Genomic DNA, 22,883 nt, shown 5'->3' on the forward strand with positions numbered 1-22,883 from the left:
TTTTTATTGAATATATCAGCAGTGCATTTCATGCAGTGAACATGAAGGCAGGTGTTCAGATATTTGCATGTTTATAAAGACCTCATGCTAACAACATAAATTATGTGTTTTTATAACTTTTTATTTTGTGGGAAAGATAATTATCTGCAGTGTATGCAGCAGGTTCATACTGTGTGATTTAAAATAAGCAGGTAAACACAGTTTGAATTTGGACTTACTGTTTGTTCAACACAGTCTTACAGCAGTTTGTTAAACAGTCACAAAATTTAATTTATTAGATTCACGCACATGGACATGAACTTTACTGTTTTTCATGACATTCAAAGCGAGGTCAAATCAATTTTCAAACTAATGTCGTATCCACCATCGTCCTCTTTCTGCAGTCAAGTTGGCGATAATAAATTTGCGACGTCCGATTAGACGAGAAAGATGAAAATTTAAAGAGAGGAACTTAAAAGATTAGAAAGTTAAATACAAGAATTATGTACAAATAAGAATATTTAATAAAAGGTATAAATCAGATATATGAATATTAAAGTACAGTATGAGTGTGAGATGTATGTCAGCTTTAGATTTAGACATTTAGCAGATGCTTTTATCTTCCACAGGAGCATCTAATCATCACACAACCTCAGGAACAAACTATCAGACTAAATCAAACAAATAAGTGGGCGTGTCTTACCTCCTGCACCTGTGGCAGGTGAGAACGAGACCTGGACCTCGAAGCCGTCTCTGTCAGTTTCACTTTCACTCACCCGTCAAAATCTGCGTCTTTTAGTCTTTTTATAATTGTTGTGTTGCTCACATGCCTCTTCTTCATGAACTCTGTTTCTGTCCGATCTTTTTCTTCGTTTGTTTTTAGAACCGATGCACCTTTAACGGCTCCGCCTACCGTATAACAGTAAAAACACGGATTGCTGAAACATCTCGTCAACTCTCCTTCGTCAAGCTGTTTTTGACCGACCGGTCCTCGTCCCTCTGTGGACTGTCTCGGTCTTTATACCACGTTCGTCCTCGTTGCTTTGACACTTCCTGTCCATGTGCATGAACCCATAGGTTAAATTTTTGCCTTGTTACTGTGCTGTGTATGTATGTATGTTGTAGTTTGCATGTAGAACAGACAGACTGATCAAACAATAAGAGTTACTGTGATATATCAAACCAAAAATCTTCTAACTTGAGAGTGAAGTTTGGGAGTGTAGTGTTTATAAAATTACACAAACTTTCCAGGATTTCCTATTATTTCAAAGTACTAAAACAAATGAACATTATGTAGATGACTATTATTATATAATACATTTCACAATATTTGGAGCGGTCATCAGTGACTTTGTTTAACAAAGAAACAAAACTTTAAGAAAAGTTTTCCTCAAAACCATATTTTCACCGTAAATCACGTACAGAAACATCTTGTGTCTGCATCTTTCTGAGCAACCAGAAAAACCTTTCATGAAGGACTGCCCAGTGTTCCCACAGGCCTTTATTCTGAAAACCCCCAAAAATCTGCACATTCAGTCACTTTCAGTTCAGCTTCAAACCAAACAAACATGAACTTTCTGTCTGAATACAGGATCTTTAATCCTCACTGTCTTCATCTGCACAGCGTGAACTCCTTACTGTTTGATTTTATTCTCCGTCCTGCTGCAGGACGGAGACACGCTACAACCTCAGTCACTTACATCCAATGTGGAGAAGTCAAACTTTATTGACACTCACTGCAGGGACACTAACAGTGACCACATTGTGCTTTTTGTTTGTTCACTGATGCAGAGTTATAATCTCTGACTTCTGTTGGGTTTATGGAGTTTGTAGCTGTTGGTGATGTTGCACTGGTGGAGGTGGAGGTGGAGGCGGGTGGTGCTTGCATGCCTTTGCACTCATATTTAGGACTGTTTGTATAAAACCACGTCTGTGCGACAACCTGCAAACTGCTGGAGCTTCAAACGTTACTGATTTTCTCCAACAGAAACACAGTTTGCATCGACGTATGTTGAAATTATTAATTAATTTTTGGCGCCGTTGCAGACAAAGTTCCAGAAAAACCTTCAAGCTTGATGTAAATCAAGTACAAGACTTTGCTGTTTTCAGATCAGTTTTTGCCTTTGGCTAATCAGAGCTTAGAATGAGGTCATCGTAGATCTGTAAATCTGGATCGGGTCACTTCAGCAGCACCTCCACATGTCTAATGACCTTAGGACGCTGTAATTGACCAGTCAGAGTTGAGTATTTAACAAATAAAATTAAAACGTAATAAAATTTATATATAAGATAAATGAAAATATAATATGAAAATGTCCGTATAAAATATATGAAATATTAAAATGTGTTTTGATTTTTTCCTCCACTTTTGTTTCTTAGAACCTGAAAGTTTTATTTTCCTCCCAGAACAAAAGTCAGATTTAAATAGAAACATGACAAAGACTTTCATTTTAACCTCTGGGACTGTTTTTCTTCTTTTACTCTGAAACAGTTTCAAGTCTTTCGCTTGTCAGTTCGTCACAGTTTGATCCTCCAGTTTGCAGGTTTGTTGTTCAGACTTTCAGCCAAATATTCCCTCAACCGTCTGTCAACCAGAACACTTCAGGAACAAACACCCAAAGGATGCTGTGGGCATTTTACAGAATATAAACTGTATATACACACACAGACTGGTGACATGCTGTTAAAAAGATCTTTCTTTGGTTCTTTGGTTGCAGCTTCTCTGTCGTGAGGATTTTCTGTTTTTCACAGTGGACTGAATCCCTGTGGGTTCTGACTGTCGGTCGGACAAAACGTCCAATCCAGAGAAAAAAACTGATGATAAAAATCTGTCAGACGAAACTGTTTTTATGAGGTTAAAACACATTGACTCGACTGTGTCCTCAGCAAATCACAGAAAACTCCTGAAACCTCAGATTCTGAATTACTTTACTTATTACTTTGTTGTGAGCAGCTGTGAGCAGCTGTGGGCAGCTGAGAGCATCTGTGGGCAGCTGTGGGCAGCTGTGAGCAGCTGTGGGCAGCTGTGACCAGCTGTGGGCAGCTGTGGGCAGCTGTGAGCAGCTGTGAGCAGCTGTGAGCAGCTGTGACCAGCTGTGGGCAGCTGTGGGCAGCTGTGAGCAGCTGTGGGCAGCTGTGGGCAGCTGTGGGCAGCTGTGAGCAGCTGTGAGCAGCTGTGACCAGCTGTGACCAGCTGTGACCAGCTGTGGGCAGCTGTGGGCAGCTGTGAGCAGCTGTGAGCAGCTGTGAGCAGCTGTGGGCAGCTGTGAGCAGCTGTGAGCAGCTGTGGGCAGCTGTGGGCAGCTGTGGGCAGATGTGGGCAGCTGTGAGCAGCTGTGGGCATCTGTGAGCATCTGTGGGCAGCTGTGAGCAGCTGTGAGCATCTGTGGGCAGCTGTGAGCATCTGTGGGCAGCTGTGAGCATCTGTGAGCATCTGTGAGCATCTGTGGGCAGCTGTGAGCAGCTGTGAGCAGCTGTGAGCATCTGTGGGCAGCTGTGGGCAGCTGTGAGCAGCTGTGGGCAGCTGTGAGCATCTGTGAGCAGCTGTGAGCAGCTGTGAGCATCTGTGGGCAGCTGTGAGCAGCTGTGAGCAGCTGTGAGCATCTGTGGGCAGCTGTGGGCAGCTGTGGGCAGCTGTGAGCAGCTGTGGGCAGCTGTGAGCATCTGTGAGCATCTGTGAGCATCTGTGAGCATCTGTGGGCAGCTGTGAGCAGCTGTGAGCAGCTGTGGGCAGCTGTGGGCAGATGTGAGCATCTGTGAGCAGCTGTGAGCAGCTGTGGGCAGCTGTGGGCAGCTGTGAGCAGCTGTGGGCAGATGTGAGCAGCTGTGGGCAGCTGTGGGCAGATGTGAGCAGCTGTGGGCAGCAACACAGAGAGGATTCTTGAAAAGATGATTATTGATGTGTTTCAGTGAGTCTGTCAGTCTGAACCTTCAGAGCGACGGCGCCTCCTGCTGTCGTTCCCGTCACAATGCTCCTCTCATTTCAATTAAACTTGACAGTAATATGCAGGGTATTTTGTATAAAGTGTACCGCTCTATATTTGAAGATGACTATTGCTTATATTACTATTATTATTATTATTATTATTATTATTATTATTATTATTATTATTATTACATTATTACTCAGCACTGAGCACCAACTGTAACTAAAGATGTTTGAGTGTGTGTGTGTGTGTGTGTGTGTGTGTGTGTGTGTGTGTGTGTGTGTGAGGAGAAGATAATATAAACACTTTGTCACTTCACAGCCTGCTGTCTGTTTACTCTCTCATGTATATGACATTGATGATGATGATGATGATGATGATGATGATGATGGTGCTGATGTGTAACACTTATTTCACCTGTGGATCACTTTTAGACTCTCAGGTTAATTTTGATAGTAAAACTTTTCTGAATGTTTATTAATATTAATACGAATATTAACAGAGGAGCAAAAGTACAGACACTCTGTACATGTACACAGAGGTTACTGTATGCATGAAAAAGTTTTCCCGTTTGCTCTAGAAAATTTTATGTACGAACCAGACCGTTTCACGCCCACATCAGAAAGTTTAAAGTTTTTTTGTTTCTGTAAAGAGATGCTGGTTTCAAGTTTATCAAACGTATTTTTCGTCTTCAGACAGAAGGCAGACGTCTCTGAGGCTGACATCATCAAGACATTGATGAGTCACTGAAAAAACATGCAAACATGAGTGTCTTTTACCCACATTCCTATTTTTATTTATTTATTTTTTTTAAATATTTTTTTGAATGCTTAAACTTGAATAAGACAGTGAAGACGAGGCGGTGCAGCAGCCCGTCTCGTTGTCAGCGAGGCCACACATCTACAGATCATCAGCCTGCTGATCTAAACTTTATGAACAGGAACTGACATCCAGCTGATGAAAGCCTGCAGGCTGCTGCTCTGAAACAAGACTAAACAACAGAAAATGAAATATGAAGTAGTAGAAGTAAAGCGGTATTATTGATTAACAAGGTGTGATATGAAGATCCAAACTTTCACTTCTCTAAATTTCACAAACTGCTTCCTGTTCTGTTGAATCACTGAGGAAGTTTGAGTTGTGCAGCTTCACACTGATCAGAACGGAGCTCATCTTTTCAGAAGATCTTGTTGGAAAACTGAAGGGATTCAGACGTCCAGACTCTTGATTGGGACAAAAGTCTGGAATCATTCTGGAGGTCGAGAGCCGGTTGGTCAGTCTGAGTCGCCACGGAAACGACCTGAGAAGACAACCAGAACAAACTAGTATTAGTTATCAGTCCTTGCTGTATGATGCAGACTGTCACCAGTTTGATTCCAGCCGCCGGTGTTTCCTGCATGTCACACCCCTCTCCTTATCCCCACTTCCTGTTTGTCTCTTCACCTGTCGCTATCAAATTAAGGCTGAAGAAATGGTCTTGGTCCAGTGGTCTTGGACTTGCCAGTGTTGCTTGTTGTTTCTGCAGGATTTTGTAGTTTAATCTGGCCAATAGATTCCTGAACTGTACTTTCTGAAGCTCCTGAATCTGCTGAAAGAACCCCAAACTATAATATTTCATTTGAAAATTGAATTGTTAGCTTCATCTGATTGGCCAGACAATTTCAGATGTGAGGGTCACCATAAATAAACTCTGCTAGAAGGCAAAAAAATCTACTCGATCTCTGCTGCGAGTCGTGTCTTACCTAATCCCAGGCCAGCGTGATGAAGGCAGGGTTCATGTCTTCGTACAGAGGCTTGACTCCGGAGATAGATCTCCGTTTCCTGTTACGTTGCTGGCATCTCTGATACAGATAAAGACACAGTTCAGTTAGCCCGACAATGACAGGCAACCTTCACATTTGAGCTGAAATTATTAGTTACAAGACTGAGTTGCTTTGCTCTCACACATGAAAAGTAAAGCCCCAGTCAAAGCTCAGGAAGATTCAGTCTGAGGGTTTTAGGAGGCATTTTGCATTCTGTGAATGTGACCTGGGCAACTTGTGTTCGACGTTCAGAGTGCTGCTTGTTTTTTACAGGAGCACTCTGAAAAAACTCTGAAAAACTCTGAAAAAACTCTGAAAAAACTCTGAAAAACTCTGAAAAAACTCTGAAAAAACTCTGAAAAACTCTGAAAAACTGAAAAAACTGAAAAAACTCTGAAAAACTCTTAAAAAACTCTGAAAAACTCTTAAAAATGATGGATGCCCTTTGTGCTGTGTTCTTCAATGCACAGGACTTAGGAAGGGTCAGTTCATCAGATTTTTAATGGAGTGGTGTGTGTGTGTGTGTGTGCGTGTGTGTGCGTGTGTGTGTGTGTGTGTGTGTGTGTGTACCGGCTGACAGCCCGGATCGTTCTTCACACACAGCTTCATCTTGCAGTTCAGTGCGACGCCGCTGTTGCTCCCGTTGAACTGAAATATCTTGAAGGAGATGACGCTTCCTCCATTTCCGTTTGACATCACCGTCACTGAGCGGTCCTGTGGGTTCCCACAGCTGAAACACACCAGTCACATGTTTTAATCACCTGTAATCTGCATCCAATAACAAAAAACATTTAAATCACTGTCAGTCAGATCTGGGATCAGATCTCTAAGACTGTATTTCAAAAAATGATATTAACTAAAGATCAATAGGACTAAAGATCTGAAGTTTGCCACACGACAAGTCAGTAGGTTTCGACCCCTCCATCTCTCTTCATCACCCCTCCATCTCTCTTCATGACCCCTCCATCCCTCTTCATGACCCCTCCATCTCTCTTCATGACCCCTCCATCTCTCTTCATGACCCCTCCATCTCTCTTCATCACCCCTCCATCTCTCTTCATCACCCCTCCATCTCTCTTCATCACCCCTCCATCTCTCTTCATGACCCCTCCATCCCTCTTCATGACCCCTCCATCTTTCTTCACAACCCCTCCATCCCTCTTCGTGACCCCTCCATCTCTCTTCATCACCCCTCCATCTCTCTTCATGACCCCTCCATCCCTCTTCATGACCCCTCCATCTTTCTTCACAACCCCTCCATCCCTCTTCGTGACCCCTCCATCTCTCTTCATCACCCCTCCATCTCTCTTCATGACCCCTCCATTCCCCAAAAAACCTTTTAACAGGGAAAAAGATGTAAATGTCAGGGAGAGGCACAGAGGACAGATCCTCCTCCAGGGATGGACAGACGTCACATGAACAGAACAGAACAGCACAATCATAACAAATACAGAATCATGGCCCTGTATGTGTAGACAGGTGACCACTACTCACCCATTAGTGATGAGGTCATATCTCAGATTACCGTTGCCGTTGGTTGCCCAGCAGTTCTGAGTAACGAGGGTGATGAAGTTGGTGTCCAGCCCGTTGGTGTCCACGCTGATGTACATGGTCTGACCCAGCTGGACTCCTTCTGATAGGTCCATGGGTCGAGTGCAGGTGAAGTCGAAACACATCTTCATAGACAGACTGTAGTTCCAAGATCCAGATACAACCTGCTGCAACACAGTGCTGCACAACACACACACACACACACACACACACACACACACACACACACACACACACACACACACACACACACAGGTCCAAAGTTCAACCTCATCCGTCCAGGGAACCTCAGAGGGACAAAGTACCAAAGCTCATCAGGACATGCCTTCACCCTGAGTTCCACCCCTCAAGTTCCTAGTCCTGCAGCTCAACAACAAACCAACCTCCTTCATTCCTCTCCTCGACCCCTTCATCTGTTTCCTCGACCCCTTCATCTGTTTCCTCGACCCCTTCATCTTTTTCCTCAACCCCTTCATCCCTCAAACCCTTCATCCACCATCATCCTTCCACATGACCCTCTTCCCATCTTTTGTAAATTCTGTCAACAATCCATTAAACTACCTTTTAAACTGAACATCATCATCATCATCATCACATGTGGACATGTGACACACTGACAGCTGACTGTGACTGGTCACGTTTTGTCCGCTTCTCTCTTTGTGTTTTTCATGCAGAATATTAAATAATATATAAGTTATTAAGAGCTGTGATATAAGGCCGTTAAACATGTTGACCTACTCACCCTCTTCTGACTTTAAAGGACATGGTCTTGTTGTCTGGCTGGCCATAGAAGCAGGAGAACTCGATGTTTACCGGGTCTTGGCGAGAGATGGTGGAGTTGGACGCGGTGCTGTTGTCTGTCTTGATGGTGTTTTTGTAGCTGATTTTGTTGTCTCTGGCCTGCAGGGTCACAGGGATTCAGACGGCGTCACTGCATGATGTCAGAGGTGCAAAAAACTCAAACTTCAAACAAAGTGCTTGTCGGACTGTAATGGACTTTTTAAAATATTAACTGCATTTATATAAACACCATTTCTCTTGTTGAATATTTATAATTTTTTTGTGGGTGGAGCTTAGGTGGATGCAAAACAATTCCTTAAACGTGTTAGCTGACACGAGCTCGTGCTGTCTTGTTTCTTAAAGATATGTGAAGAAAACCTCAATCTGTCTGGTTACTCACTCTGCAGGGCCACCAGCATTACCGGAAAAACTTCACATTAACCAATGGGAGCAGGCTGGCTGACCTGGACACGCCCACTCGGTGGATGCACCACCTTTCTACAGCTGCCATTTATATCCATGCAAAACAGCCGTTATAACCGACCTAACCAATGGTGCCAAGAAGTCGCCTGTTAGCCAATCAGACGCAGAGTTCACACTGAGAAAAAAAATCAATAAATCATTTGATATTGATTGTGGCGTTTTGGCGTTCGTTGTGGCGTTGATTAAGACCTCCTGTAGTGTTGCCAAACTTTTGATTCTTCTTCTTCTTCAGGGTTGACTCTGAGCAGCGCCCTCTGGTGGATGTATTTATTAACCTCCATGACATCATTAAGGACACGTGGAAGTCTTTTGGAAGTGATGGTTATATCTTTTACAACGTATATATCTGTTGTCACAAGTCAGCTGTCTGCAACCTTTATTTTATTTGGCATCAATAGTGAGCTGATGAGCCACCATCAAAATTTTAGAGGAAACAGCACCAAGTTACAGCTAAATATATAATCTATATATTAAAGTTATACCAACTACTGACTTTTTGTTGAGATATTGTACTTTTCTTCTTCATATAAACTTAAAGCTTTGAATTTTAGAAACTCAAGTCATTTTATTTAAACAATATATTGAATATAGTCATTGAAGTGACAATAAATGTTAAAATTTTCAATTGAAACTATTAAATCTTTCAGGCACTAAAAAGGTTCGCAGCTCACTGATACTGATTTTTATTTGTTTGCAATCTATTGCAGTACTTTGCCTGAATTGTCTCAAATTAAAATGTTAAAAACAAACATTTATTTCCATATAATTGTTTAAACCAAAGCTTCAGGGAGCCACTGGACAGGGACTGAAGAGCCACATGCAGCTGTGGACACTTTCTGTCTCTCCTGGAATATACTCGTGAGAGACGTTCAAATACTGCGTTAAAAAAAAAAAAACGGCTAAATCATCAGCTTGTCTTTTTTAGGAAGTTGCAAAAACTGTCTGACATCAAACTGAAGTGATCCGACAAGCACTTTGGCGATCAGTAGAGGAGAGACGCCCACCGAGACCACCGCCCCGCAGGGTTTACTGCTGTCGAAGCTGAACGTCACCATGTGCGTCTCCTCGTCCAGCTGACCTCCACAGCTCTGGTCGTTGAGGTGTAAGGTGGAGTGGTTGATGCCTTTTTCTGTCAGGAGACACCCAGCCAGAGACACCGAGGCAGAGTTCTCCCTGCAGACGGTCGGGTCACCTGGACACCAGGTAAGGGAGGACAAAAGAAATGAAACACATGAACATGAAACAATGACTCCTCAGGGAATTATTGTGGATCCACTTCTGTTTCCTCCTGGACACCAGTGTGACTGTGTTGCACCAACAAAGATTCATTTAATCTAAGTTTACACTTTAATTAAACCTGGTTTTAAACGAGTAAATCTAGATTTAAAGTCAAGCAGAGTTCTGTTGCACAGTTAACCCTTGGGTCAGTTAGTCGTGTCACAGCCGTCTTACCTAAAACATCTTTCGATCTGTATTTGGAGGCGAAGTCGGCGCGACAGAGGCAGCGAGGTCGACCTCCGATGTCCTCACCGCAGAACTCATGAGAGCTGCAGGCGTCCTGACAGAAACCCAGAGGAGACGCTGCACGGAGAGACAGATTCAACTGTCAATAATTCATAAGAAATATGAAATAACAATGTTTAAAATACTTCCTGCTTATGTTTAAATGTCGGTTCAGAGGAAGATTAGAAGACTACACTGTAAATTCAGTGTGACCAGTGTGACAGTGTGACGGTGTGACGGTGTAACAGTGTGACGGTGTGACGGTGTGACGGTGTAACAGTGTGACGGTGTGACGGTGTGACGGTGTAACAGTGTGACGGTGTGACGGTGTGACGGTGTAACAGTGTGACGGTGTGACGGTGTAACAGTGTGGCGGTGTGACGGTGTGACGGTGTGACAGTGTGACAGTGTGGCGGTGTGACGGTGTGGCGGTGTAACAGTGTGACGGTGTGACGGTGTGACGGTGTGACGGTGTAACAGTGTGGCGGTGTGACGGTGTGGCGGTGTAACAGTGTGACGGTGTGACGGTGTGACGGTGTGACGGTGTAACAGTGTGACGGTGTGACGGTGTAACAGTGTGACGGTGTGACGGTGTGACGGTGTAACAGTGTGGCGGTGTGACGGTGTGACGGTGTAACAGTGTGACAGTGTGACGGTGTGACGGTGTAACAGTGTGACGGTGTGACGGTGTGACGGTGTAACAGTGTGGCGGTGTGACGGTGTGACGGTGTAACAGTGTGACAGTGTGACGGTGTGACGGTGTGACGGTGTAACAGTGTGACGGTGTGACGGTGTGACGGTGTAACAGTGTGACAGTGTGACGGTGTGACGGTGTGACGGTGTAACAGTGTGACGGTGTGACGGTGTGACGGTGTAACAGTGTGGCGGTGTGACGGTGTGACGGTGTGACAGTGTGACGGTGTGACGGTGTGACGGTGTGACAGTGTAACAGTGTGACAGTGTAACAGTGTGACGGTGCGACGGTGTGACGGTGTGACGGTGTGACAGTGTGACGGTGTGACGGTGTGACGGTGTGACAGTGTGACGATGTAACAGTGTGGCGGTGTGACGGTGTGACAGTGTGACGGTGTGACGGTGTGACAGTGTGACGGTGTGACGGTGTGACAGTGTAACAGTGTGACGGTGTAACAGTGTGGCGGTGTGACGGTGTGACGGTGTGACAGTGTGACGATGTGACAGTGTAACAGTGTGACAGTGTGACAGTGTAACGGTGTGACGGTGTGACAGTGTGACAGTGTGACGATGTAACAGTGTGGCGGTGTGACGGTGTGACGGTGTGACGGTGTGACGGTGTGACGGTGTGACAGTGTAACAGTGTGACGGTGTAACAGTGTGGCGGTGTGACGGTGTGACGGTGTGACAGTGTGACGATGTGACAGTGTAACAGTGTGACAGTGTAACAGTGTGACGGTGTGACGGTGTGACAGTGTGACGGTGTGACAGTGTAACAGTGTGGCGGTGTGACGGTGTGACAGTGTGACGGTGTGACAGTGTGACAGTGTGACAGTGTAACAGTGTGACAGTGTGACAGTGTGACAGTGTGACAGTGTAACAGTGTGGCGGTGTGACGGTGTGACAGTGTGACGGTGTGACAGTGTGACAGTGTGACAGTGTAACAGTGTGACAGTGTGACAGTGTAACAGTGTGGCGGTGTGACGGTGTGACAGTGTGACGGTGTGACAGTGTAACAGTGTGACAGTGTAACAGTGTGACAGTGTAACAGTGTGACAGTGTGACAGTGTAACAGTGTGGCGGTGAATCTTCAGACTTCCTGGACTGTTTGTTAATGAGAGTAAAATAAAATAACAGTAAAAGATAATAAAGTGAGTGATGTTCTTACAGCAGCTGGTCTCTGACCTCCAGCCCTCCAGCGTGTCATTGGTCAGCAGGCTGCAGGCTCTGACATAGGCCTCCAGGAACTGACACCTGAGTCCATCCACAGACGGGTACCTGCAGAGCGTGTCGCTGCAGGCCGTGATGTAGGGTTCCGGGTCGATACGGCTGTGACAGGAAGTGAACGGTGCCTCCTTCAGGACTTTACAGCTGTTGTTGGAGATAAAGAGTGAACCGAGACAACAGTGTAAAACTGATTCATTACATTTCTCCTCTATGATGTTTAGATTTTACTGCATACGTTTTATATTTCCTCTCCATTTATTGTTTTTTATTGATCTTCACTCATCTTAAGATCACCTTCATTTAACTCGTCTTAGTTTGAACTACGTCCTAAACAGTCTGTGTCTGTTTCATGTCTCAGAGGTGCGTTTGATGTGCGTTCAGGGGCGTCTCTGCTCACCGGTTAGTCATGATGGTGCAGTTGATCCGTCCGTCGTCAGGTTCGCTGTGCTCCGTCTCACAGCTGGGGGGCGACAGAGAGCAGTACAGGACCACAGTGTGAGTGATGAAGCAGCAGTCGGTGGATGTTCAGGTGTTGACGGAGTCTCTTACCTGCTGGAGCTCAACTCAGAAAACTTCACTTCAGTCAGAGAGGTGCTGGAGTTCACACACAAACCCTTCAGAGGGGGCGGACCTGGATCCAGATCAACCAACAGTCAGACACCGATTCACATCACATCACACATTATATTTTATAATGTCTGATGATTCTCTTTGTGGTTATTTTGTGTTTCTTTGTGGTGGTTTTATATATGGTCATATATATATAGAATATATAATGTGTATTAGTACCTCCACATGTACACACACAAGTGTTTTTAACTCCTCAACATGCCGTCACACAGCATGAACACACGTGAAGCAGTTTTTCTTCGTACCTTTCATCTCGATCCGTGCAGTGGTGCCGTCAAAGAAGACAGAAGAGGTGTAGTTGAAGAGCTCCACCTTGGCGGTGACTCCGTTTTTGTCCTTAGACAGCAACACGCCGTGTTCTGTCTGAGGCGAGCTGTCCAGGTTCAGTGTTGTGTTGTCCAGCTGCAGAGGGACGAGAGGACAGACGTCAGAGACACAGCTGAGACAGGAGGAACCACCATAAAATACATGAAAGACAGCTGCACTGCTTCTGTGTCTCTGTGTGGTTGTTTTATTTCTCTTTCTGTTGTTTTGTCTCTTTGTGATTGTTTGTGTCTCTGCAGTCATTTTGTGTGTCCTGTATATGTTTTCTGTCTCTCACTGTGTTTTCTTGTATGTCTTTGTGATCACTGTATCCTGATGATACACTGCAGGTTAGTTTTAGACAGTTTTGGTGAGTTTGATTTTGTTTTCTTTGAGTCTGACTGAATATCACAGTGACTTTGTTAAAGTTACAGTTTTATAAAGGGTCTGGTTGTTTTAGTGAAAGTGATCCATTTTATTTGAGCATTTACATTTCAGCTTTTTTATTTTCCATTTTAAATTTTCAAGATTAACAGAAATATCAGTTACTTATTTTAACTTACATTTTTTAATATCCAGTCAGCAGGTTTTTAAACTTTATCTATATGTGACTCATCGCTCTCTGTGTCTGCAGGTTTCTTACTCGTACTGTCCCGTCTTGTCTGAGGTAAATGTCCACAGCCGACTTGTTCAGACGCAGGATCACTTGGTCCAAAAAACTAACGTCCTTTCGACGGCGTTCCCGGAAGGTGGCCAACAGCTGGAGGCCTGGCAGTGACATCAGAGTGTGCGCGCAGCGAGTCTCGACGAAGCTCACGTTCCCGTTGAAATCGATGACAGCGGGGCCGGTGACGGTGCAGGGAGGAGTCAACACACACCTGACAGAGAGGGAGGCGGGAGCAGAACAGGATCAGATGTTTGAAATGAACATTTGTGTCCACAGAGGATGGAAGTCTGATCATCAGACAGTCCTGCTTTTAATTTGTCTGGAAACAAACAAACAAACAAACAAACAAACAAACAAACAAACAAACAAACAAACAAACAACTGAGACTGACTTAAAGGGACAGTTTAAGCTGAGTTTTCTGAAACCCACCTTTGAACCATTTTTATTGTAATTTAACTGCAGGAAGTTAATCAGGACACGATAAAATGTCCCAGACAGTTAGTGAGGATTATAACCCCGGACAGATCATAAAACTCACGGTTCAGATCATATCACAGTCTCAAGTCACAAACTCCATCATTTCTCACATCAGCAAAAAAAAAATTAAAAAAAATGTAGGATTATAGTTAAGTTATCTTAAAAATGCTTTGATCTCTCTCTGTCTGTAGTCATCGCCATAGTTATAATAATAATAACAACAACAACAACAACAACAACAATAATAAAAATAATAATAATAATAGTTAGATGGATCTACATGGATTACGTCTTTGTTCTAATCCATGTGGTTTTAACATTTGACGACATTCTTTGAGATATGAATTAAAGATATTTACTGGCCGTTGCCACGGCAATGCTTTCTGGGGCCACAGGAGCTGATGCTGAGGGCCGCTGATGCATCACAGGTCACAACAGAGGAGGCCGCAGTGTCGCACGCCACCGTGTCGGCTTCCAAGACGAGACCTGAAAAACAGCCAGAACACTGACTGCTGTTCACACTGAGGGCCCTTTAAAGGGACACTTCACACACATTGTAACAAAAATAAACAATTTCAAATGTATATTTAAATGAAAATAAAATGGTACAAATTTAAATTAAAATGAAAAAGAATTTATGAAAATCAAAATGAAAATAAAACAACACTGAAATTAATTTTAATTAACTGAAATGTAATTGAAGGTCCGTTGTGTTGAGTTTCATTAGTGTGAAATCAGCTGAAAATAAGAATTGTTTTGTTTTTGTTACCTTAGAATGAACCTTTAATTTTAATTTAACCTTTAATTGAACTTTATTTAAACAAAACAATTTAAATTGCATATTATATGTATGTATATATATATATATATATATATATATATATATATATATATATATATATATATATATATATATATATATATATATGTGTATATATATATATATATATATATATATATATATATATATATATATATATATATATATATATACCATACACAATACATTTTTATGAACAATTAAAATCAAAATCAGGTATGTTTAAGAATCATCCCACAGACAGCAATATCTCATATTTATTATTTTCAATACAAAGAGAAAAAGAGAAATTATCATCTAATTATCATGTCATTCTTATTTTGGGTGAACTGACCCTTTAAAGCCGCTCTGCTCACCTGAATGTCTGCAGCCGCTCATGTCCACAAAGTTTTCTTCACCTTTGTTTAAATTCCATTGATGCAGGACGACACCAACGACCTGCAGAGTGACCTCCTGCAGAAAACACAGAATTATAATTATAAATATTAATATTCACAGTCTGAAGTCAGTTTTCAGATGTGACAATAAAAACTGTCGTCTTTATCTGTGAGAGTTTCGTTAGCGTTCGCTTGTGGTCTTCACTTCACTGGAAATGTGAAGTGCATGAACTGAAATGTCCACAAAATGGGAGAAACAATGATGAGTCCTTTTAACATTTAATCATTATCTGTAATATTCATCATAGAAATCATAGATATAAATTTGTTTTTAGCTTGTTAGAACTCTAATCCAACACATAATAACGTCTTTATCACTATTTTCACTTCTATTTTTTAATTTTGACAGAATGACAGAATGAAATTCTAGATAGATTCAGTGTTTTAGTGAATTCATAACAGTTATATTTAAAATATCTACATTTTTATACAGGTTTCTGATATGTCTATGGACATATTGATGAGGGATGAAGGGGTCGAGGAGGAGGATGAAGGGGTCGAGAGGATGATGAAGGGGTTGAGAGGATGATGAAGGGGTCGATGAGGATGATGAAGGGGTCGAGGAGAGGGATGAAGGGGTCGAGAGGATGATGAAGGGGTCGAGAGGATGATGAAGGGGTCGATGAGGATGATGAAGGGGTCGAGAGGATGATGAAGGGGTCGAGAGGATGATGAAGGGGTTGAGAGGATGATGAAGGGGTCGAGAGGATGATGAAGGGGTCGATGAGGATGATGAAGGGGTCGAGGAGAGGGATGAAGGGGTCGAGAGGATGATGAAGGGGTCGATGAGGATGATGAAGGGGTCGAGGAGAGGGATGAAGGGGTCGAGAGGATGATGAAGGGGTCGAGAGGATGATGAAGGGGTCGAGAGGATGATGAAGGGGTCGATGAGGATGATGAAGGGGTCGAGGAGAGGGATGAAGGGGTCGAGAGGATGATGAAGGGGTCGAGAGGATGATGAAGGGGTCGATGAGGATGATGAAGGGGTCGAGAGGATGATGAAGGGGTCGATGAGGATGATGAAGGGGTCGAGGAGAGGGATGAAGGGGTCGAGAGGATGATGAAGGGGTCGAGAGGATGATGAAGGGGTCGAGAGGATGATGAAGGGGTCGATGAGGATGATGAAGGGGTCGAGGAGAGGGATGAAGGGGTCGAGAGGATGATGAAGGGGTCGAGAGGATGATGAAGGGGTCGATGAGGATGATGAAGGGGTCGATGAGGATGATGAAGGGGTCGATGAGAGGGATGAAGGGGTCGATGAGGATGATGAAGGGGTCGATGAGGATGATGAAGGGGTCGAGAGGATGATGAAGGGGTCGAGAGGATGATGAAGGGGTCGATGAGGATGATGAAGGGGTCGAGAGGATGATGAAGGGGTCGATGAGGATGATGAAGGGGTCGAGGGGATGATGAAGGGGTCGAGAGGATGATGATGAAGGGGTCGAGAGGATGATGAAGGGGTCGATGAGGATGATGAAGGGGTCGATGAGGATGATGAAGGGGTTGAGGAGGATGATGAAGGGGTCGATGAGGATGATGAAGGGGCCGAGGAGGATGATGATGAAGGGGTCGAGAGGATGATGAAGGGGTTGAGGAGGATGATGAAGGGGTCGATGAGGATGATGAAGGGGTCGATGAGGATGATGAAGGGGCCGAGGAGGATGATGATGAAGGGGTCGATGAGGATGATGAAGGGGTCGATGAGGATGATGAAGGGGCCGAGGAGGATGATGATGAAGGGGTCGAGAGGATGATGAAGGGGTCGAGAGGATGATGAAGGGGTCGAGAGGATGATGATGAAGGGGTCGATGAGGATGATGAAGGGGTTGAGGAGGATGATGAAGGGGTCGATGAGGATGATGAAGGGGCCGAGGAGGATGATGATGAAGGGGTCGATGAGGATGATGAAGGGGTCGAGAGGATGATGAAGGGGTCGATGAGGATGATGAAGGGGTCGATGAGGATGATGAAGGGGTCGAGATGTGATGTGGTCCTGTACCACAATCTAGTTATAAAACTTTTTATAACTTTTTTTTTTCATTTTGTTATGAAATCTAACACACTGCCTGTCAGCCTTACTGATTAAATATTTAAAGGTTTGTCACGCAGCCCTTTGCACTTTACAACTCATATTTTGTCATTGTTAATGAAAAATTGTAATAAATATCGATTACCGTCACAAACACCATCTGTAATCATCAAAAAAGACTTTTCCACAAATCCCACCACAGAATTCTGTGTAGCAGCATCATCGAGGTTCACCATCAAAGCTGCTTGATCCTCAAACGGACGAATCTCAGCTGTCATCTGGAAACAAAACACACAAACTGTCCAGAAACGTTTTCAGTCATTCAGAGACACATTCAGATGAAACAGAACAGTTCTTACCAGGATGTCCTGGTTGCTGTCCTCCATATTCAGGGTCACAGAACATGGTGATGAACCTGTGAGTTGACTCAGAGCGTCACGAAAACCTGATTCAGGCTTAACAGTAGAGTTTGCGATCTCTAAGCCAGCAGCTGTGACATCATCAGAATCTACCAGAATACAGTCGTTCATCTCAGAGCTGAAATCATCTTTAAAACAAATTGACAGTTTGTCCTGGCTGATGTTCACCTGTCAACAACACAGAGACACAACAGTGAATGTCAAAACTGCAGGAGAAAATGGACCGACCCTGTCAGGACACTGAAAGATGTCAGGAGGAGGAGGTCAGTCCCCTTTATGTCCACAAATACAAACGTCTGTTTCAAACGAAGAAGCTGTCAGTGTTCAGATACTCTCATGTGTCCTTTATGTTGGCATGGATTAAACAATACATACGCTGGATGATGATGCGTACATGGTACTGCTCTGTCCTCTGACACAAAGTTGTGATTTTGAATTCTAGAAATAAACATTGCTCACATTTAAGGTTTCATAAAGTTTTCCAAAGTATCGGATGGGGCAGCTGCTGATGTCATTGTCACCTGTGTTTGTTCTCACACCTGCAGACATGGAGACACGGCGAGAGTGAAGACATGAAGTCAGTCAGCAGATTGGACAACACGATGGACGGCAAAAGAAAAGAAAAACAAAAGTAAGGTGTTAAAAAATCGACACACTCAGTATTTCTTCACTCAAGTCATAATATTTCTTGATTTATGTAAGAGACATGAAAATATTAAAGTAATATTTCATGAACACGGATCTTCTAAAATCTGAGAAAAACTTATTAAGAGAAAAAACTAATAACACTCATAAAATCTTATTATTTTGATGAGAAATAGTTGCTTTAATTATTTTAAGATGAAACTTAATTAGTTTTAAGATGAAATATTAAATTATCATATCTGGGAAAAAAGTACATTAAAGTTGTATTATTTCAAGATTAAAGTTCTGAAACTTATAGACTTAAAAAATAAGTAATAATGTCAAAAATGTTGTAATATTTTGAGACTTAAGTCTTAATATTTAAAGGAAAAGTGTCAATAATATTTTAAGTAAAAAACTGTAATATTTCCATTATTTAAATGAATAATATCACAGTTTTATTATCAAAGTATTAGAACTTGTTTCGGTGTTATGAGAACTCATCACACCTGTAAACTGGTTCCGGTGGTTCTGAGGCAGGTCAGGACTCACCTGGGAGGAAGCTGAGTGCAGCCAGGTAGAGCAGGAGGCGGAGCATGTTGGAGCCGGGGGCCAATTAGCTGACAGAGAGCTGGAAGGGACACATTCAGTACGTTTGCATGCAATTATGTTTCCATGCCCTGTAGTAATCTGATTACTGTAAATGACTGTTTGACCTTGGATGATTGTAATAACTGTAACTTATCTGTAATAATTTGGACAAACAAACGTAAAGAAGTCGTCTCTCTGGTCTCTGGATCTTTGTGACGGAAGAATTTCTTTTACAAACTAAACAATCGATCGATTAATGGAGAAATTAATCATCAGCCAGAGTACACAGAGTACACAAAGAACACAGTACTGTTACTGCAGAATACTTGAACTACTGATTATACTGACGTACTGTTAGTGAATTAAACACTTTATTTTTACAGTTTACAGTTTTTACTGTAGTAAATGATCTAATTCAAACTGCATTAAATCCAGTAACGATGACGTCAGATTGTAAATGACCTGAAAACTCTTCTTCTTCTCCTCCTCTTCCTCTCTCTCTCCTGCTTATTGTACGCAGAATGGCTGCATATTGAAAAAATATATAAATACATTTTACATTTTGGTGTTATTTCATTTTAAAAAGAGAAACTAACCTGATAAAAAAAAAAAAAAACACAGATGAATGTATTTATTCTGAGAGATAATTAAGTTTGGAAGTCAAAGGTCAAAATGACGTTTATAGACGTTCTAGTTGTTCTGCAATTTCTCCCCTCGGGGCAAATAACAGGTTTTTCGTCTGATATATGATTTTGATGACGTGTCTTGGATTCTTTCTTGGATGTTGGAAGAGGAATGAGCTCAGTTCACCTGATTCCACCCTGCTCACCTCATAAAAGAGCAGATATTTTCTCAAACATGTCCAAGTCTAACAGGTCTAACGTGTCCATCAGGACTCGTCTCTTCAGGGGTTAAAAAAAAAAACACCTGGAAACATTTTTTGACTCTAAATGTCACCTATTCTTCTGTTTAATTGCAGCAGTCGGTACAGAACGAACTGAGTGTGATGACATCAGACGCTCTGCAGCTCTGATGAGGCGACGCCATGCAGCTCCAAATTTTGTGCGATTTTCTGAACTGATAATTGAAAATGCTAATAACTGATAGATCATTAATTACAACATAACATTAACCTTTTTTTTCTAATTTTAAGTTGAACTTTAACGACTCGATGCAAACTGCTGCTACATCTATTGATTAAATATTTTGATTGATTAAATGTTTTAATTGGTTAAATTTTAATGATTGACATCATGAGTCCAAACGTTCTGCTGCGGCGTTTTGTTTTGTTTTTCATTGGTCCGTTTGTGATCACATCACCTGATTGGCTACTAAAATGCAGATTAAAAGTCTGGATATTAATTCAAATTATACTCAGAGCTCAACTATAATTATAAAAGTAACTAAGTAGATTACAGCTTGTCATGCACATGTAAGTATAAGTAAAAATACAGACTTAAAAATCTACTCATAAGAGTACAAGTACCCCCAAAAAGACTACTGAATTACAGTAATTATTGTAATTAGTTATTTCCACCCCGGTTAACAGAAATAAGGCATAGGATTTAATTTGTGAACCTGTGAGGGAAACTGAAGGCTGGACGTCAAACTAATCTAAAAAAATTTGACTAAAATGGAAGAATTTTGAATCTTCGTTCAACTTTCAGTTTACTTTTCTGAAATTTATGCAAATTAGTGTCACTCATTTGCATATTAGCATCAGTCATTTTCAAATTTTGACATAAGAAATAAGAAATAACTTAAACATAAATAACATGTTAACACCTGTGGTGTTTGCAAAGACAGAGACAGATGGAGACACAGACACAGACAGACAGAGACAGACACAGACAGATGGAGACACAGACACAGACAGACGGAGACAGACATGATGAGTGTAGTTTTACCTTGTGGAGGTTTTCTGGACGAGACGCTGCTGCAGGACTGTGAGGAGGAGACGTGTTGGTCCTCTGGTTGTTGGAAACTGTTCTGTGTCTCTCTTTTGTCCTGACGTCTCCACCCTCCCACACAGAGACGATGTTCTCACAGATTCTTGACATGTTTTTGTCTCCACAAACCTGTTCAGTCTCTGTCCTTCACTGACACTTTGCAGGACAAAATTTTAAAAACTGCTAAAGGTGAAGCAACAAAGACTTTTTAAGATTTTTATTTTATTTATTGATGACCACGTTTAACTGAAGTAAAAGATCAGAAGACCAAAGTTATTGTGAATCTACTGTATTAATCAGGTTTTTTACTGTCCATCAGTCCATGTCCAACCTTAACCCCTGCTGTCTCATTCTGATGCACAAAGCTGTCCTTTCTGTTCCAGTCACCTGGACTCAGACAGATGGAGGACAACTGCTGGACACAACGGGAAAAACAAACGAGCAGTCGGACGGATCGGCGGGACGGCAAAACGAAATATAGTTGATGTTATGTTGCTATGGTTACATTATATTTTACAACAAATGGAATAAAATACGTTAAATAAAGTAATTCTGTGTGTATTTTATGTCATTATAACGTATGTAGATATAAAATGAGGCTTTCTCTCAATATATTTCAAATGTAATGAGTTCATGTTAAATTCCATTTAAAACATGAGGTTATTCATGTCCAACAGTGACAGGAGGACGGTCCTGTGTGTGTCCCCTCTTTATCGTTGGATATATCTGCCGTTCTTGAAACATCCTGGTTTCTTGTTGTCGGGATGTCGATGGTCTCTGCTGGTGTTACTGTCCTTCTCTCGTCCACTAAAATAATATCTGGTTTGTCTTCCACTGTGTGCCTGAATCCACATGAACGCATCACATCATCTGTTTCCATCCTGCTGACCTTTATTTCACTACAATTCAACTTTTGAACTCTTTTTTTTTTTAAATCAGTTTCTTGTTGACTTGAAGAAAAAGTTTGGTAACCATCGCTCTGATGTTCACGCCACGTTTTCACACACCTGGAATGGCATGAAGAGTCATAAACCTAAGACGTAGACATACCAAGACCAAGACATGGTGGAGACGTGTTAAATCAGAATGACAGGCAGGTTGTCTGTCACTTCATGTCATCGTTGTCATGGTTACAGAGACTCGGACTGCAGGCGAATACCTGCCTGTAAAAAGAAGGTCTGTTAAGATACATGAGGCGTTCCTGTAGTTCAGTTAGTAGAACATGTGATCCACTCTGAGGCCGTGAGGTCATCTTCACCTTCCTGTCTGCTCTGAAGACTGACGAGGCTCATGAGCCTACAGCTCCTGACAGACAGACCTCAGGTCAAACTGTTTGTCATGTAGAGTTTTCTGTCTCTCATGTTGGACGGACAGACATGGAACAACATTCAGGGGGAGACTCTGTTAATTCATGAGACCACAAAACTTACATCACAGAACAGAACACTGGGCTGAGGACGTGTGTGTGTGTGTGTGTGTGTGTGTGTGTGTGTGTGTGTGTGTGTGTGTGTGAGCGTGAGAGAGTTGTCGTCATATTTCGTGAGTCCTTCTATAGAGTCCACATACCTCAGCCTGACTGCCTCAGGACATTTTGTGTGCGCTGACAGATAAAGCTTGGAGAGATTATAACTGTATAAAAAATATTAAAGTCGGTTTTTCCAAAGTGTTATTGAGAGACACACAGACAAACATTTCACCGCTTGGTTTTGGACTGAGGGTTAAAGATGTGGATGCTGCTAACACAACCTCTCCTTACAGCAAATCACCTTCAGTGTTTTAATCTGTTCAAATGTTAAAGCTCAGAGATAAACCAACAATTATTATTATTTTTTTTAAAGGCTGTGAAAACATTTTTTTAGCTTCTTACTCTGAGTCAAAGTTTGAACTGTTTTGTTTGTGTCACATGACAGATTTGTTTGTTTGTTTGTTTGTTTGTTTGTCTCTGAGCGGAGCTCAATCAGAGAAATATTATCATTTTGAATATTCAATTTTGTG

General features: G+C 42.3%; 2 protein-coding genes across 2 annotated transcripts; both read right to left on the reverse strand.

Annotated features, from left to right (window-relative positions):
- Positions 1–4,674: 4,674 nt before the first annotated feature.
- LOC146324551 (alpha-tectorin-like) lies at positions 4,675–15,311 on the reverse strand. Its single transcript, XM_084720134.1, has 14 exons — positions 15,196–15,311; positions 14,379–14,505; positions 13,518–13,752; positions 12,817–12,973; positions 12,491–12,572; positions 12,339–12,401; positions 11,883–12,085; positions 9,971–10,099; positions 9,523–9,710; positions 7,998–8,155; positions 7,199–7,435; positions 6,275–6,434; positions 5,645–5,743; positions 4,675–5,202 (listed from the first exon to the last, which is right to left on the reverse strand). Exons 1-13 carry the CDS (start codon positions 15,215–15,217, stop codon positions 5,645–5,647), a joined length of 1,860 nt encoding a protein of 619 aa, XP_084576260.1. The 5' UTR covers positions 15,218–15,311; the 3' UTR covers positions 4,675–5,202.
- LOC146324552 (uncharacterized) lies at positions 15,244–19,330 on the reverse strand. Its single transcript, XM_084722028.1, has 5 exons — positions 18,901–19,330; positions 18,184–18,263; positions 17,665–17,892; positions 17,486–17,583; positions 15,244–15,292 (listed from the first exon to the last, which is right to left on the reverse strand). The coding sequence occupies exons 1-5, from the start codon at positions 18,944–18,946 to the stop codon at positions 15,244–15,246; spliced, it is 501 nt and encodes a 166-aa protein (XP_084578154.1). The 5' UTR covers positions 18,947–19,330.
- Between the last annotated feature and the right edge of the window lie 3,553 nt (positions 19,331–22,883).

This window comes from Lutjanus erythropterus, chromosome 6 (assembly GCF_056507025.1).
Source record: "Lutjanus erythropterus isolate fLutEry1 chromosome 6, fLutEry1.hap2, whole genome shotgun sequence".
NCBI classification, from domain to species: Eukaryota; Metazoa; Chordata; class Actinopteri; order Lutjaniformes; family Lutjanidae; genus Lutjanus; species Lutjanus erythropterus.

Bases quoted from the DNA above. Each gene is read 5' to 3' on its own strand.
- LOC146324551 (XM_084720134.1), bottom strand. From the start codon at position 15,217: ATGAGCGGCTGCAGACATTCAG. The intron at 12,974-13,517 runs GTAAGAAACCTG...GTCCCTCTGCAG, and splicing joins GACAAGACGGGACAGTACGA to CTGGACAACACAACACTGAA. The intron at 6,435-7,198 runs GTGAGTAGTGGT...GGTGTGTTTCAG, and splicing joins TATGACCTCATCACTAATGG to CTGTGGGAACCCACAGGACC.
- LOC146324552 (XM_084722028.1), bottom strand. From the start codon at position 18,946: ATGCTCCGCCTCCTGCTCTACCTGGCTGCACTCAGCTTCCTCCCAG. The intron at 18,264-18,900 runs GTGAGTCCTGAC...CCATGTCTGCAG, and splicing joins TGCACTCAGCTTCCTCCCAG to GTGTGAGAACAAACACAGGT. The intron at 17,893-18,183 runs GTGAGCAATGTT...TGTTGTTGACAG, and splicing joins AACTTTATGAAACCTTAAAT to GTGAACATCAGCCAGGACAA.